We start from the raw sequence: 12,438 nt of genomic DNA, 5'->3' as shown, positions 1-12,438 counted from the left end.
TTGGTTTTTGGTTTTTCTCCGGTTGTGAAATGTTGCAAGATAGGAAGGGCCGTTTCAAAGCTGCTGGCGGCCCCTCTGATACCAGAGGCCCCTTGGCCACAAGGCAGCTTTTCATTTGTGGGACCCAACTCTCCACCTCCAGATAAGTATCTTTAATCTTTTCTTTTTTTTTTTTTTTTTTATCCTCACCCGAGGACATTTTCCATTTTTTTGTTCAGATAGAGCGGGAGGGAGAGAGAGGAAGAGAGAGAGAGAGAAACATCGACGTGAAGGAACACATCGAGTGGCTGCCACCCGCACGACCAACCAGGGCCGGGGACAAACTGCAACCGAGGTACATGCCCTTAGCGGGAGCCGAACCCGGGTCTCTCTGTACCGCAGGCCGACCGCTGAACCAAACCGGCCAGGGCTCTTTAATCTTTTCTTAAAAGTAGTATTGACTTTTATTCTTTTTTTAAAAATGTCTTACTGATTTTTAGAGAGAGAGGAAGGGAGAGGGGGAGAGAGGGAAACCGATGAGAGAGAAACATTAGTCGGTTGCCTCCCGTATCATCCCGACTGAGGACGGAACCCCCAGCCGGGACATGTGCTCTGACTGGGAATCGAACCGGCGACCTTTTGGTGCACAGGACGACATTCAACTGCGCCACGCTGGCCGGGCGAGCATCTTTGATCGTGACACACACGCAGCTCAGAGCCATCGAGCAGTTTCTCTCCCAGAGGCTGGCAGACTGGCCTGGAAATTGCTAGACGACTGAGAGCTGTTTGAGGAATTGTGTTCTGGGCCTTAATTATACCTGTGTCTTTCCTTTCCCGATAGTAATCAGATAGGTTTGTGATCTCGTCCTCACTCAGTGCCTGTCATCCTGCCAACTCAGACATCCCCACTCTGTGGGCCTGACGTCACATTCACGTGATTTGGACTAAAAGCAAAACACACACACACACCAAACAAACAAACAAAACCTAAGGAAGCTCCTAAGCAATTATTTCTTCTCATCTTGTCTGGCAACGTGTGTTGGCAGCTGGCGTTCAGAATGTCTTAGAGGGAGCGGTGATGGGACTGGGGCCTTGAGAACAGTCAGTGGCTCTACCATTAGGTTATCAGAGAGACTGTGAGCATTCCCAGTGAGCCAGCTAATGGTGAGAAATGGGCCACGGGTAACCAGAGAGAGAAAGGCACGCACCCAGCATACACTACACTTGGAGTGCTGACGGTGTGTTTACCAGACACACACAACATGGGTTTTCTTGAGAAAGAAACTTTTTGCACTGTATTTTTTTAGCACCTTGAAATTCGCCGTAATACTTAAACATGTTTTAAAACAACAACAACAAAAACCCCAAACCTTCCAAAAGTAATTTCTTCCTAAAGTAATCGTAGGCCTTCTTGTCTTTCCGTGTGGCCGGGGGACTCTATCTGCATGGAAATGGTCTGTCCCTGTTCGTTAACCCTCACTGAAGTCAGCTTGACCTTCCATTCACGTCGTCCCAGCCCGGTCTCTCGAGTCAGTGCCCTGGAACCACGTGGCGTGGTCTCGGGTGGAATCGTGAGGAGGAGCCCTCTTGCCTTTCATCCGTGCCACCTAAAGGTTTTCCAAACAGTAGTTATTTCTTGCAAGGCTCTTGTCACTAAAAATCATTACTCCTATTTTACAGATGTAGAAACCATGAGATCAAAGTACGACGTCCCTTTAACTTTGCAGTGAAGACAAGGTGGTCAGTTGGATCAACAGAATCACCTGGAAGCTTTAAAAATCACCCATGATGGGTCCTACCCTCAAAGATTTTAGTTGCCTTGAGATCTGTTCTGAGTGTCGGGGGTTCAAGTTCCCTGTGGTTCTAATGTATGATGAAGGCCGAGAACCACTGCATTAGATAATTATCCAGAGCTCTGTCCTGTGTGACTCCGCCTGGATATACCCTGGAAGCACCTCACACTCACCGTGTGCAACCTCTCCCCAAACCTGGTCCCTTTCCTGTATCCCCTAGCGCAGTGAGCAGCTCCACCATCCACCATCCAGGTCCCAGACCTAGATGTCGGTCTTACTCCTGTCTTCTCTCTTGTTCATTCCGTCACGAAACAGGATGTTTCTGCCTCTTGTGTTACATGAACTTGTCCACCTCGCCTAGCTTGTGCCAGGACACTTCATTTCCTGTCTCTTGCCTTACTTCTCTGGTTCTGATCTTTTTTCCATTCCTTGGCTAGAGTGAGCTATTCAAGCTTGATTTGGGAATTCTTTGTCAAGATATGACTTCATACATCTCTCGCCACCACCTCTCAACATATTCTCTCCTCCAGGCATCCGCACCACTCTGCCTCCTCTCTCAGACTTCTGCGCATGCTACAGTCCCTCCACCTAGGACACTGTCCCTTCACCCTGCCTCCTCACCTCATTTGCTACTCCTTTCCCACGACCTATGGGCCTGACGGGGTGCCTCTTCTTTGCCTTCCCAGGGAACTTTGCCCTTGTCCTGTCCACACCTGGCCCTCGGTACTGTTACCCAGTCACTCTTCTGTCAGTCCACTCAGACTGCCAAACCCTGAGAGCAAGGACCACATCTTGGTCTGTCTGGTTCACCATCAAATCCCTGGCAGCGAGCATGGGGCCTGGCACACAGGAAGTGCTGGCTGGATGGAGGATGAACGAACACGCCTCTGAAGGCGCTGCTGAGGTAGCAGCAGAGACCGCGGATGAGGGGCCGTGGGGAGAGAGCCTGCTTTGAGGAGTCCAAGATTTGGGTCCTAGCACGTGAAATCTGCCACTTCCCTCTGTCACACTGCCTCTGGTCTGGGAAGGAGGACAGTCCCATGATTCACAGGTTCCTTACAGCTCCAGAATCCCGTGACCATGGGAGAGAGCACAGACGTGAACACATATTTGTATCACATGTTCGTGTTTGTTGCTCACTTCTGTTCTCTGAACCCTTTCATCGCGACCTTATTTTCCTGAGCCCCCGACTTCCCTTCCCTCTGCTCTTTCTCTCCTCTCGCTTTCCTTCCGACCTCTGCACCTTCCTGTCCTCCGCTGCCCCCTCCTTCTGACTCGCACATTCCCTCCTCCTCTCCGGGTTGTTTCTGGGAGTTTCCTCGCCTTGCCCTCTGAGCCGGTTCACCATTTCATTGTCTCCATCCTTGAGTTTGAGGACATCCTCCCTCCTTTTTGGGTCCCTGTTGTCTGCGATTCTGAACCCGTTCCCCGGCACGACTTCACCAGCCTCCCTTAAAGCCTGTTCTTCTTCTTCTTTTTTATTTTTTTCATTCCTCACCCAAGGATATTTTTCCATTTGTCTTCAGAGGGAGCAGAAGGAGAGAGAGAGAGAACATCGATGTGAGAGAGACATATTTATTGTTTGCTTCCCGCACGACCCCAACCAGGCCCGGGGAGGAACTGCAACCAAGGCGCGTGCCCCTGGCCAGAATCGAACCCGGGACTCTTTATTCTGAGGGCCGACGCTCTAACCGCTGAGCCAAACCGGCCAGGGCTAAAGCCTGTTCTTTATCTCTCTCTGTGTGTGCAGGTCTGCACACTCTCTGGATCTGTGTCTCCTCACCTGTCTTTGGCAGGAGGTGGGGACTTCTAGGAAATGAGGCAGAGCCACAGTTTTGGGGACCATTGGATCACCCTCTCTATCCCAGTAAAACCAAAAACATAGTTTCAGCATTGCTCCTCAGACAGGCACGTTTTAGGCTAGGTTGTGAACGAAATTGGTGCAATGTCACCTTATGGATAGAACCAGTATAGGGTGGACCCCTAGTGTCCAGAATGAGGTACTACACTCCCAGGGATTTGGGGGGTCTTCAATCTTTCAAAAGTTTATCTGTAGTCTAACTTAAGCAAAGAGGAGAAAGGAAATGTATAGGTATAAAAAAATATTCTTAAGTGATTTTCCTGCGCGCAGAGTTTAGTGGCCATAAAAACATAACCACATCCCTTGCGCAGTCATCCTCTACCCGGGGCTCAGCCACAACACTACGGACATTTGGGCTGGGTATTATTTGTTGTGGGCTGTCCTGTGCAATGTAGATTGAGTAGCACCCCTGGCCTCTACGCACTAGATGCTAATAGCACACCCTCCCCACCCCAGTCGTGAAAATCAATACTATCTTCAGATATTGTCCAATGTCATCAGCAAAGGCATGATCACCCACAGTTGAGAACCATGGCTCTGTTCTAATCCCGTTCCCCGAACCCCTGTGGAATGCATGTCACCCCAGGTTCTGGCCGAGACAGGGAATGTGAGCCAGGGCGCGCCGCCACCTTCGTGTCTTCTGACCAGGCATTCGGAATCAATCAGCTCTCTCCCCTCTCTTGCCTCCCTCTCCTCTGCCGACATTCCAGACGGCCACGGTGACCTTGAGCAGTGCCAAAGGCAGTTATGGAATTTGCTCAGAGGAAGCGTTGTGAGACCATTATTTGACGGAGGAAGATTTCTGTTTGTCTCAAGGCTTGAGGATGAACACTTGCCCTAAGTTGTCATTGTACTGCATGCCACACACTTAAGTTTACAGAAAAAACCAAAGTTGTCATATATTTTTTTGTGTGTTTATTGAGATATAATCAACATGTAACATTGTGTAAGTTCATGGTGTATGACGTAAAAACCATGGTCAGATGCCAGAGGAGGTGGCAATGCCTTAACCACGCGTGTTGCCCGCCCGAGGCCTCTTCCGCCCTGCAGGGGGGAGGCTGACCCTCCCTCCTGCATCCCACACCGCACGGTTTCCTCTCTCATTACTTTGACCCTTCCTCACACCAGTCTCACACCTCACACTTGGGGATCCCACAGTAGAAACACAAACGGAAGCCCACATACCATCTTTAAAAGGTACATATCCAACTAATGAACTTCAGTAAAGTTATTTTCTATCTTCCCACTTTGACAACTATGCTGTGATAACAACCTGGAGGGCCAGGCTCAGACTCAGGCCCCTGGGTTCCGCACCGGAATAGGGGAGTGTGGAGAGTCCCCTCTGGGCCTGCAGCCAACCTGTCCCTCTCCTTCTGTGCTTGGCCTTGTCCCATGTCATGATGGCCCTATGGGTCTGTCGACTTTGTTTCTCAGTTTTAATTTCTAACATGAAAAATGATAGAGCCTGGCCAGTGTGGCTCAGTGGTTGAGCATCGACCCATGCACTAAGAAGTTGTCAGTTCGATTCTCGGTCAGGGTACACGCCCAGGTTGTGGGCCCGATACCCAGTGGGGGGCATGCAGGAGGCAGTTTAATCAGTGCTCCTTCTCATCAATGTTTCTATCTCTCTTTCTCCCTCTTCCTTCTTCTCGCTCTAACAATCAATAAAGAAAAAATATATAATGATAGATATAATCTGCATCAACAACAGCTCTTTGGGGATTCTCAACAATGTTTAAGGGTATAAAGGGGTCAAGAGACTAAAAAGTCTGCTAAGTGCCATGCTAGGGATGCTGAAGCGCCCAGGGCAGTTCTTCAGCGGGGACCCAAGCTTGTCCAGAAGGAGAACATTTTTCAGATAAATAGAAATCAATAGTAATGACTAACTCTAACAATCGTCCTTCTAGATGGTGATGGAAAGTGGGGATTGGCTGGTGGGTGGAGACCTTCAGGTGCTGGAGAGAATCAAGTGGAATGATGGGCTGGACCAGTACCGCCTGACCCCGCTGGAGCTCAAACAGAAATGTGAAGAAATGGAGGCTGGTATGTAGGCTGGCCCGATGCCTGGGTCACTGCTCCTTACCACCCCCTGGCTGCAGAATGGGGGAACAGCATGTCTATAGTTTTCGAAAGCTGGAGACATCTACTGATGTGTCTACCGATACAGAAGCAGTTTAGAAAGTGGAACGACATCCACACACTGGAATAGTATCCAGCCGTCAAAAATGTGCACCGACACAGAGAGATACCCAAAGTGTATTTATTATGTGAAAAAACAACTTGCAGAACCATAGGCCATAATTGGGGAAAACAAAAGAAAATTTAATCATTGTTTCTCAAACCCGAAGCCGTTTCTGTGTCTGGAAGCAGCTGTCTCTGGACACTGCGCCAGGCTGCCCACCGACGGTGCTGCCTTTCGGGGGCGAGCCGGGGCTGCCTTTTGGGGGGCAAGTCAGACCGAGGGGAGGGGAAGTTTTTCACGTCACATATTTTGAAAAAGAGAAAGAGGAATGATAAGATTATGGGCGATTTTTATATTCTACTTTGGACTTTTCTGTATTTTCCAAGTTTTTCATAAGGGTTATATATTATTTCATAACCAGAAAGAAAAATTAAGGCTCTCAGGTCTCCATCACTAAGTATAGTTTTGAAGATTTCCTTAAAGAGAAGAAATATACTTCGCGTCGTTCACTGTCGAGCCCTTGCAGGGGCCCCAGGAAATGTCGCCCTGGGGAAGGGAGCCTGGAGCCTTGGTTTGCCAGCACATGTTTTCGTTTCTGCCTCAGGCACTCCCTCGAGGGCAGGAGTGGGGAACATCCAGCCCGTGGGCCACGTGAGACGGTGAAAACCAATACCAGCTAACACCACACGCCTCACCAAATGAGCCTGACCAAATACAGCAGGCTAATTTTTAAGCTGATCATTTTGTATGGCCCGCAGATGATGTTATAAATATCCAAATGGCCCTTGGCCAAAAAAGGGTTCCCCACCCCTGCTCAAGGGCTTCCTGCCTCTGTGTCCTGTCCCTGCCTAAACAGTCTGACATTGGTTGGTACCTTTGGAGGAACATCCTAAAGGCCCAGGTGGACTCTCCAGCCGATTATCAAAACAAGTGGATAAAGTGAACGTACTGAATAATCAATGTGGCTGCCTTTCCTTTCTGTTCCTGCCGACCAGTGACGCGGTGCATTTCTCTGACCGTGGCTTTTCTGTTTTCCTTGCCCAGACTCGGTGTTTGCTTTCCAGTTGCGCAATCCTGTGCACAACGGCCATGCTCTGTTGATGCGGGACACCCGCTGCCAGCTCCTGGAGAGGGGCTACAAGCACCCGGTCCTCCTGCTCCACCCCCTGGGTGGCTGGACCAAGGACGACGACGTGCCCCTGGAGTGGCGGATGAAGCAGCACGCAGCAGTGCTTGAGGAAGGGGTCCTGGATCCCAAGTCAACCATCGTTGCCATCTTCCCGTCTCCCATGTTATATGCTGGCCCCACAGAGGTGAGCAGCTCCCCGAGTTGGGCCGTGGGACTCAGAAGCGCAGGCTCAGTCTTGACTTAGAGGAGCTGATGAGTCTCTGGATCCTTCTCTGTCATGAGCAGATTCTGAAATCGTCTGGTCTTTCTTCGTTATCCAACTTCCATGTAGTGCTTATAAAAGTGCTAAAAACCTCAAGTCAGACCGCTTTTGAGGATATGGGAGTCGGTGTGTAAATGAGGGGGTCACGCAACTTGAGTGGGCCACAGGGAAGTCGTATGTAACCTAACAGTCTGTTTCCAAGTCCCAGTTACTGTAAGTGACTGTCCGTGCTCTGTGAGCTACACCGGGAGCTCGTGGAGAGAATGTCGGTAATGCTTAGTGTCTGCCTTCCGTCACACGCCAGCCTATCCGAGACCTTGGTCTCGCTGCGCCGCTGGTGCACTGGATTTAACCACGTTTGTGGAAGTGCAATGAGCTGAAACCCAACTGAGTGTAACAAGTTAAGTCTCTTCAACCAGATCAAAGCTTCAGGCCTCCTGGCTCTCCTCTCCGTCCTCTGTATTTGTATCTGAGCTTTAAACAGGGCAGTTCATTTTGAAATCCCACTGCAGTGCTGGGCTGGACCAATGTCTGCGTATGAAAGATGATGAGCTCATTCTTGGCAGTCAGATTAGACACACTGGAGTTCGTAATTTCATTTAAAGTGATTTATTCTGGAGAGAGAGAGAGTGCAAAGTAAAATTCTCACAGTTCTGTAAGATGAGTCTTCCCGGTCTCCTGTTTGGAGAGAACAGGAAATATAACCTCAGTTTCTACGAGGGAGGATTCTTCTCTTTAAAGCTCCTGTCCCACCCAATGTAACCAAGCCAATGAAGAATGTGGAGTCTGTGAAGAGTCTTACACCCCTTCCTGACTTTCTTGCAATGATTAGTTTACCCACATTACTGAATTACCTTTAAAGCAGAAGAAAGGTGTATAACAGGGAATTGGCCAGTGATGATCAACATGTCCCTGCTGTGATGCTTCCTAGGTCCAGTGGCACTGCAGGTCCCGGATGATTGCGGGGGCTAATTTCTACATTGTGGGCCGCGACCCTGCAGGAATGCCCCACCCTGAGACCAAGAAAGACCTGTATGAACCCACTCACGGGGGCAAGGTCCTGAGCATGGCCCCTGGCCTCACCTCTGTGGAGATCATTCCGTTCCGAGTGGCTGCCTATAACAAAGCCAAAAAGGCGATGGACTTCTATGATCCCCAACGGTAGGTTTTTTCAGAGGAAAATTCGCTCATCAGTATCTGTACAGCTGCAATGTGGAAGCCCTTTGGAACACTCCCCAGGGCACCTCCACATGCTCCTAACTGGAATGGGAGTCCTCCCAGGCCTCGACCTGGTCTTGCACATTTTGGTGGTCTCTAAAGTTACAGCACACCCCCTTGAATATAGTAGATGGCCCATAAGTATTTTTTTTTTAACGTACATTCCTTGAGCATGCACTGGGTGCCTGGCACTTTAAGTAAAAGGAAGTCAATGCAGAAAAAGATTTTTAAAAAAACGTTTTTATTGACTTTTTAGAGAGAGAAAGAGAAATATCGATGTGAGAGAGAAACATCAATCGGCTGCCTCCTGCACGCCCCCAACCGGGGATCGAGCCCGCAACCCAGGCATGTGCCCTGACTGGGAATCGACCTGGGACCTCTCAGTCCAGGGGACGACGCTCAATCCACTGAGCCACACCAACTGGGCCAGAAAAAGATTTTCATGAGCACCATGGTGCACTCACCATGCTCAGAGCTCACCGAAGTAGGCAGAGCATCAAAAGCCACCTGCCATGACCAGAGTAGACACACAGTAAAAACTGAATGGATAGCTGCCATCATGTCCCCTTCTTCTGCAAGTTCCTTTACTGAACTGAAGCTGAACTAAAATAGCTCACTGCCATTTTAGAAGACGCAACCTTTTACAGAAGGGAAAAAACCTGGTCTCAGGACCCATGTGCTACTCCAGGAATCTTGAAGGATGATACTATTTACCTACTCAGAGTTCTTTGTTCCTACCCTGACAGGCACAACGAGTTTGACTTCATCTCAGGAACTCGCATGAGGAAGCTGGCCCAGGAAGGAGAAACGCCCCCTGACGGCTTCATGGCCCCCAAAGCATGGAAAGTCCTGACAGATTATTACAGGTCCCTGGAGAAGAAGAACTGAATGCTTTCGGTTCGTTTCTTTCTCAAGTGCTATTTGATTCCCTTTTCTACTTTTGTGATTCTACGCTTTGAATCCGATCATTTCTCAATGACTGATTTTAGTGTTTTATAATGAGGTAAACATTGTGTCTAAAATTTAAAGTCAACTTTAATATATACAGAGAAAAGTCAAACTGAAAACCAAATCTCAGCAGCTAAAGGCAATATTGTTATCACTTTAGAATGAAATTAATTGTATTGTCTACTGTATCTGAGCAGGTAGGTCCTAGATTTCTTAAAGCTTTGACCATGTGTTTAGTCTACTTGCCAAAAAGTAAAGCATATTTTCCAGCTTAAGTTCTGCCAACCTACCCTCTCCCAACGACATATGCCAGAATAAAATAAATCAGAAGAGCAGCTTCCTCCATACAACTGCCAAAAATAAATTTCTCACCCTGAATGAGGTGTGCCTCCCGTCAAGGGTCTTCCTAATATTTCTCCTCACGCTGTATACAGCCCAACTGCTCAGTCTCTTAGATGCTCAAGTATTACCTGACTGGAGAAATCAAATGTGTGAAAATGTGAATTTACTCTCAGCGATCTATGCAACCCACTTCTGCCACTTAAGTTATATTACCTAATAAGAGAAGTCTTAATGCACTTCTGTGAATAACATAACTCCAGTGAAATGGTCTTTGCATTAAACAGTGCAGAGTGCTTTGATGAAAGATTTCCACCTAGGGCTGAGTCTGGCATTACTGAGGAAAGTTCACTTGTCTCCTCTTTGCTGGGGTCATTGTGTCCTAGGACGAGGCAATGCCTTTAGACTGCAGCAGCAGCGGCAGCTATAACCGAACCATCTACGCCATCAGACTAGAGAGCTGCTAGAACTGGAAAAGACCGCAGAAAATATCCAGTCCAACCCTGATCCTGACAGGTAGCCAAACTAAGACGGAGCAAGAGCACATGCTCGGTGAACTGCCGGGCATGGCAGCACACACACCAAACTGGCATCGTTAGGAAGTACTGGTGGCACTGACCACGCACCCAGCCATGGAACTCCCAGCCTGTGCTCGGTCTACACCATACCCTGCAGGAGCCGGGTCTGATTCCCCTCAACTGCTTGTCGAAGCTCCTTGAATAGAGGGCTTTCAAACCAGACTTCTTGGAGGCTGAAAAGTCCAAGTTTTTTTTTTTTTAAGTCAGCTGATTTTATTGCAGTTGGTGAAAAACAAACAAATAAACAAAACCTTTTTCCAAAGACTTATTGCTGGTTCTGAGACATCCAACCTCTCTGATGGCTTTACTTCTTGGGAGGCAATCTTTTGTACTTTATGCATAATTCCTTGTGCTAAGGGATATATGAAGAAATAGTACCTTTTGTACATAGGTCTCTCTGGAAGAGACTTAAACTGGAAAGAAAAAACTGTGATTTTTTTTAAATGTTTTTTTTTTTAATGCTGATCTGAGCTAATGAAAGTTCTTTTAAGAATAATATACAATGGCCACAGCACAGTGTAACTGTCTTTAATAATAGAGTGCCTATATTCATTTAATCAGAGGTACTCACAACTGCCTTTTTAAAAAAACAGCCTATTTATTGAAAACACGAGACAAGATGGAGTGCCTTAACTCATGACTTTTGTGATTTTTAAATATATTTAAAACTGCTCTTCTGCTCTAGTCCCACCTGGTGCAAAAGACTATTTGTATGTCCAACTGATGCTTGTCCTTATTTTAATAAATTTCTCAGAATGAAAGCCGAGTCTGTTCTGCCTGCAACACGGAGTGTGGGGTGACCACATGCCTGAGGGCTTTGTGGCTTCGCGCAATTGGAAACAGCAGCTCAGCCCAGCATTCGGAGGCTGCCCGCTGCCCCAGCGTGCGTGACGCGGGCGCCGAGCCACCTTTCAGAGGGGACTGGGCTCCTCAGGGGCCTCCCCGTAGGGCTTCACTGCATGAGGATCTGAATGGAATTGTTCTTTTTTTCTAACGTGCTCCCTTTTTCTCAAAGTGCCTGCAGGAATTTTACCAGCATGGTGGGAAGCAGCTGCCCCGCCCCCGCTCCCACTCCCCACCCGATACCCCGCACCCCCACTGACCACGACAGTTGCTGCTTTTGTATGTGGAAAGGACATCCATTTCCACCCGTACTCCAGTGGCCTTCAGGAGCGTGGGTTTTTCCTCCTTGAGCGCCCTGCCTCTTTCTGTCTTGAAGGCTTAATGAAAATCACTGCTGCTGGTCCTCACTGCAGATAAAATTGGTGTGACAGCCAACTCACAGCTACCTCTTGCTGCCCCTCCCTCTTTCTCCCCTGATCCTTACTTGCTGGTTCCTAGTGATAATTAATGAGACAAAGTAGGGCAGGACGCGTGTACATCCATGAAGATGTAAGTGGTGCGGAGGGATCTGCCACGCTGGACAGGGCAGTGTGGAAAAACCCTGGAAACACAGACGTAAATCCTCTAGTCAGATGACGGCAGACTTATCAATACATTAACACTTGTATCAGGCCACGAGATTTCCTTCCGACCCATATTTCCTGCAAGAAACAAATCTTGACTACTTGAGAACAGCAAAGTTCATTTTTTCCTCATCTTCCTCCTTTCCTACTTGACTTTTAGGTCAAGCACTGGCAGGTAATCAGGAAATTAGATGGTCGCCAGATCAATCAACTGTTCTTATTTCTAAAGGTTTGACGGAACAACAAACAGTGCAGCGTTGGCCTTTGAGATTTTGAATGATACCGGTTTCTATTATTTAAGCTATCCCCATTACCAAAAATGCATAAATTATCAATTGACTCTATAAACACTGAAGTAGTAACCACTTATTCTTTCCTTACTCCAGCATGCATTTAATTCTTTGGTCAATATTAACTATAATTAGTCCACTCATAATACACATTCACCAAATAATGAAAGTGATATACAAGCAATTCACCCTCCAAAGAACTACCTAATTTTTTGGCTTACATTGTAATTATATTGAATTGAAATTATTACTAAAAACAAATGGGTCACTGGCTAGATTTTAGTTTGATACAGAAAAATCCAGACAAAATAAAAATGATGCTTTTCTATGGGGCTAGCAAAGAATAATGGAAGAAAGTCCCGAACTAAGAAACAAGCCTTTCATAAATGAGCC

The 12,438-nt window shown here is 47.7% G+C and overlaps 1 protein-coding gene and 1 pseudogene across 1 annotated transcript in view; one reads left to right on the top strand and one right to left on the bottom strand.

Moving 5' to 3' along the window:
- Positions 1–9,701, top strand: part of PAPSS2 (3'-phosphoadenosine 5'-phosphosulfate synthase 2) — a 71,339-nt gene extending 61,638 nt beyond the window's left edge. Inside the window, exons 9-12 of the mRNA XM_036264793.1 lie at positions 5,541–5,676; positions 6,860–7,128; positions 8,138–8,367; positions 9,171–9,701. Of these exons, the coding sequence (XP_036120686.1) occupies positions 5,541–5,676; positions 6,860–7,128; positions 8,138–8,367; positions 9,171–9,312 (777 nt within the window). The 3' untranslated portion in view covers positions 9,313–9,701. The remainder of the gene's footprint in view (positions 1–5,540; positions 5,677–6,859; positions 7,129–8,137; positions 8,368–9,170) is intronic.
- On the bottom strand, positions 4,601–4,717 carry LOC118632831 (annotated as a pseudogene).
- Positions 9,702–12,438: the final 2,737 nt, after the last annotated feature.

This window comes from Molossus molossus, unplaced genomic scaffold, assembly GCF_014108415.1.
Source record: "Molossus molossus isolate mMolMol1 unplaced genomic scaffold, mMolMol1.p scaffold_m16_p_17, whole genome shotgun sequence".
NCBI classification, from domain to species: domain Eukaryota; kingdom Metazoa; phylum Chordata; class Mammalia; order Chiroptera; family Molossidae; genus Molossus; species Molossus molossus.
The sequence above is the reverse complement of the archived record's forward strand: the minus strand, read 5'-3'. Positions and strand labels throughout refer to the sequence as shown.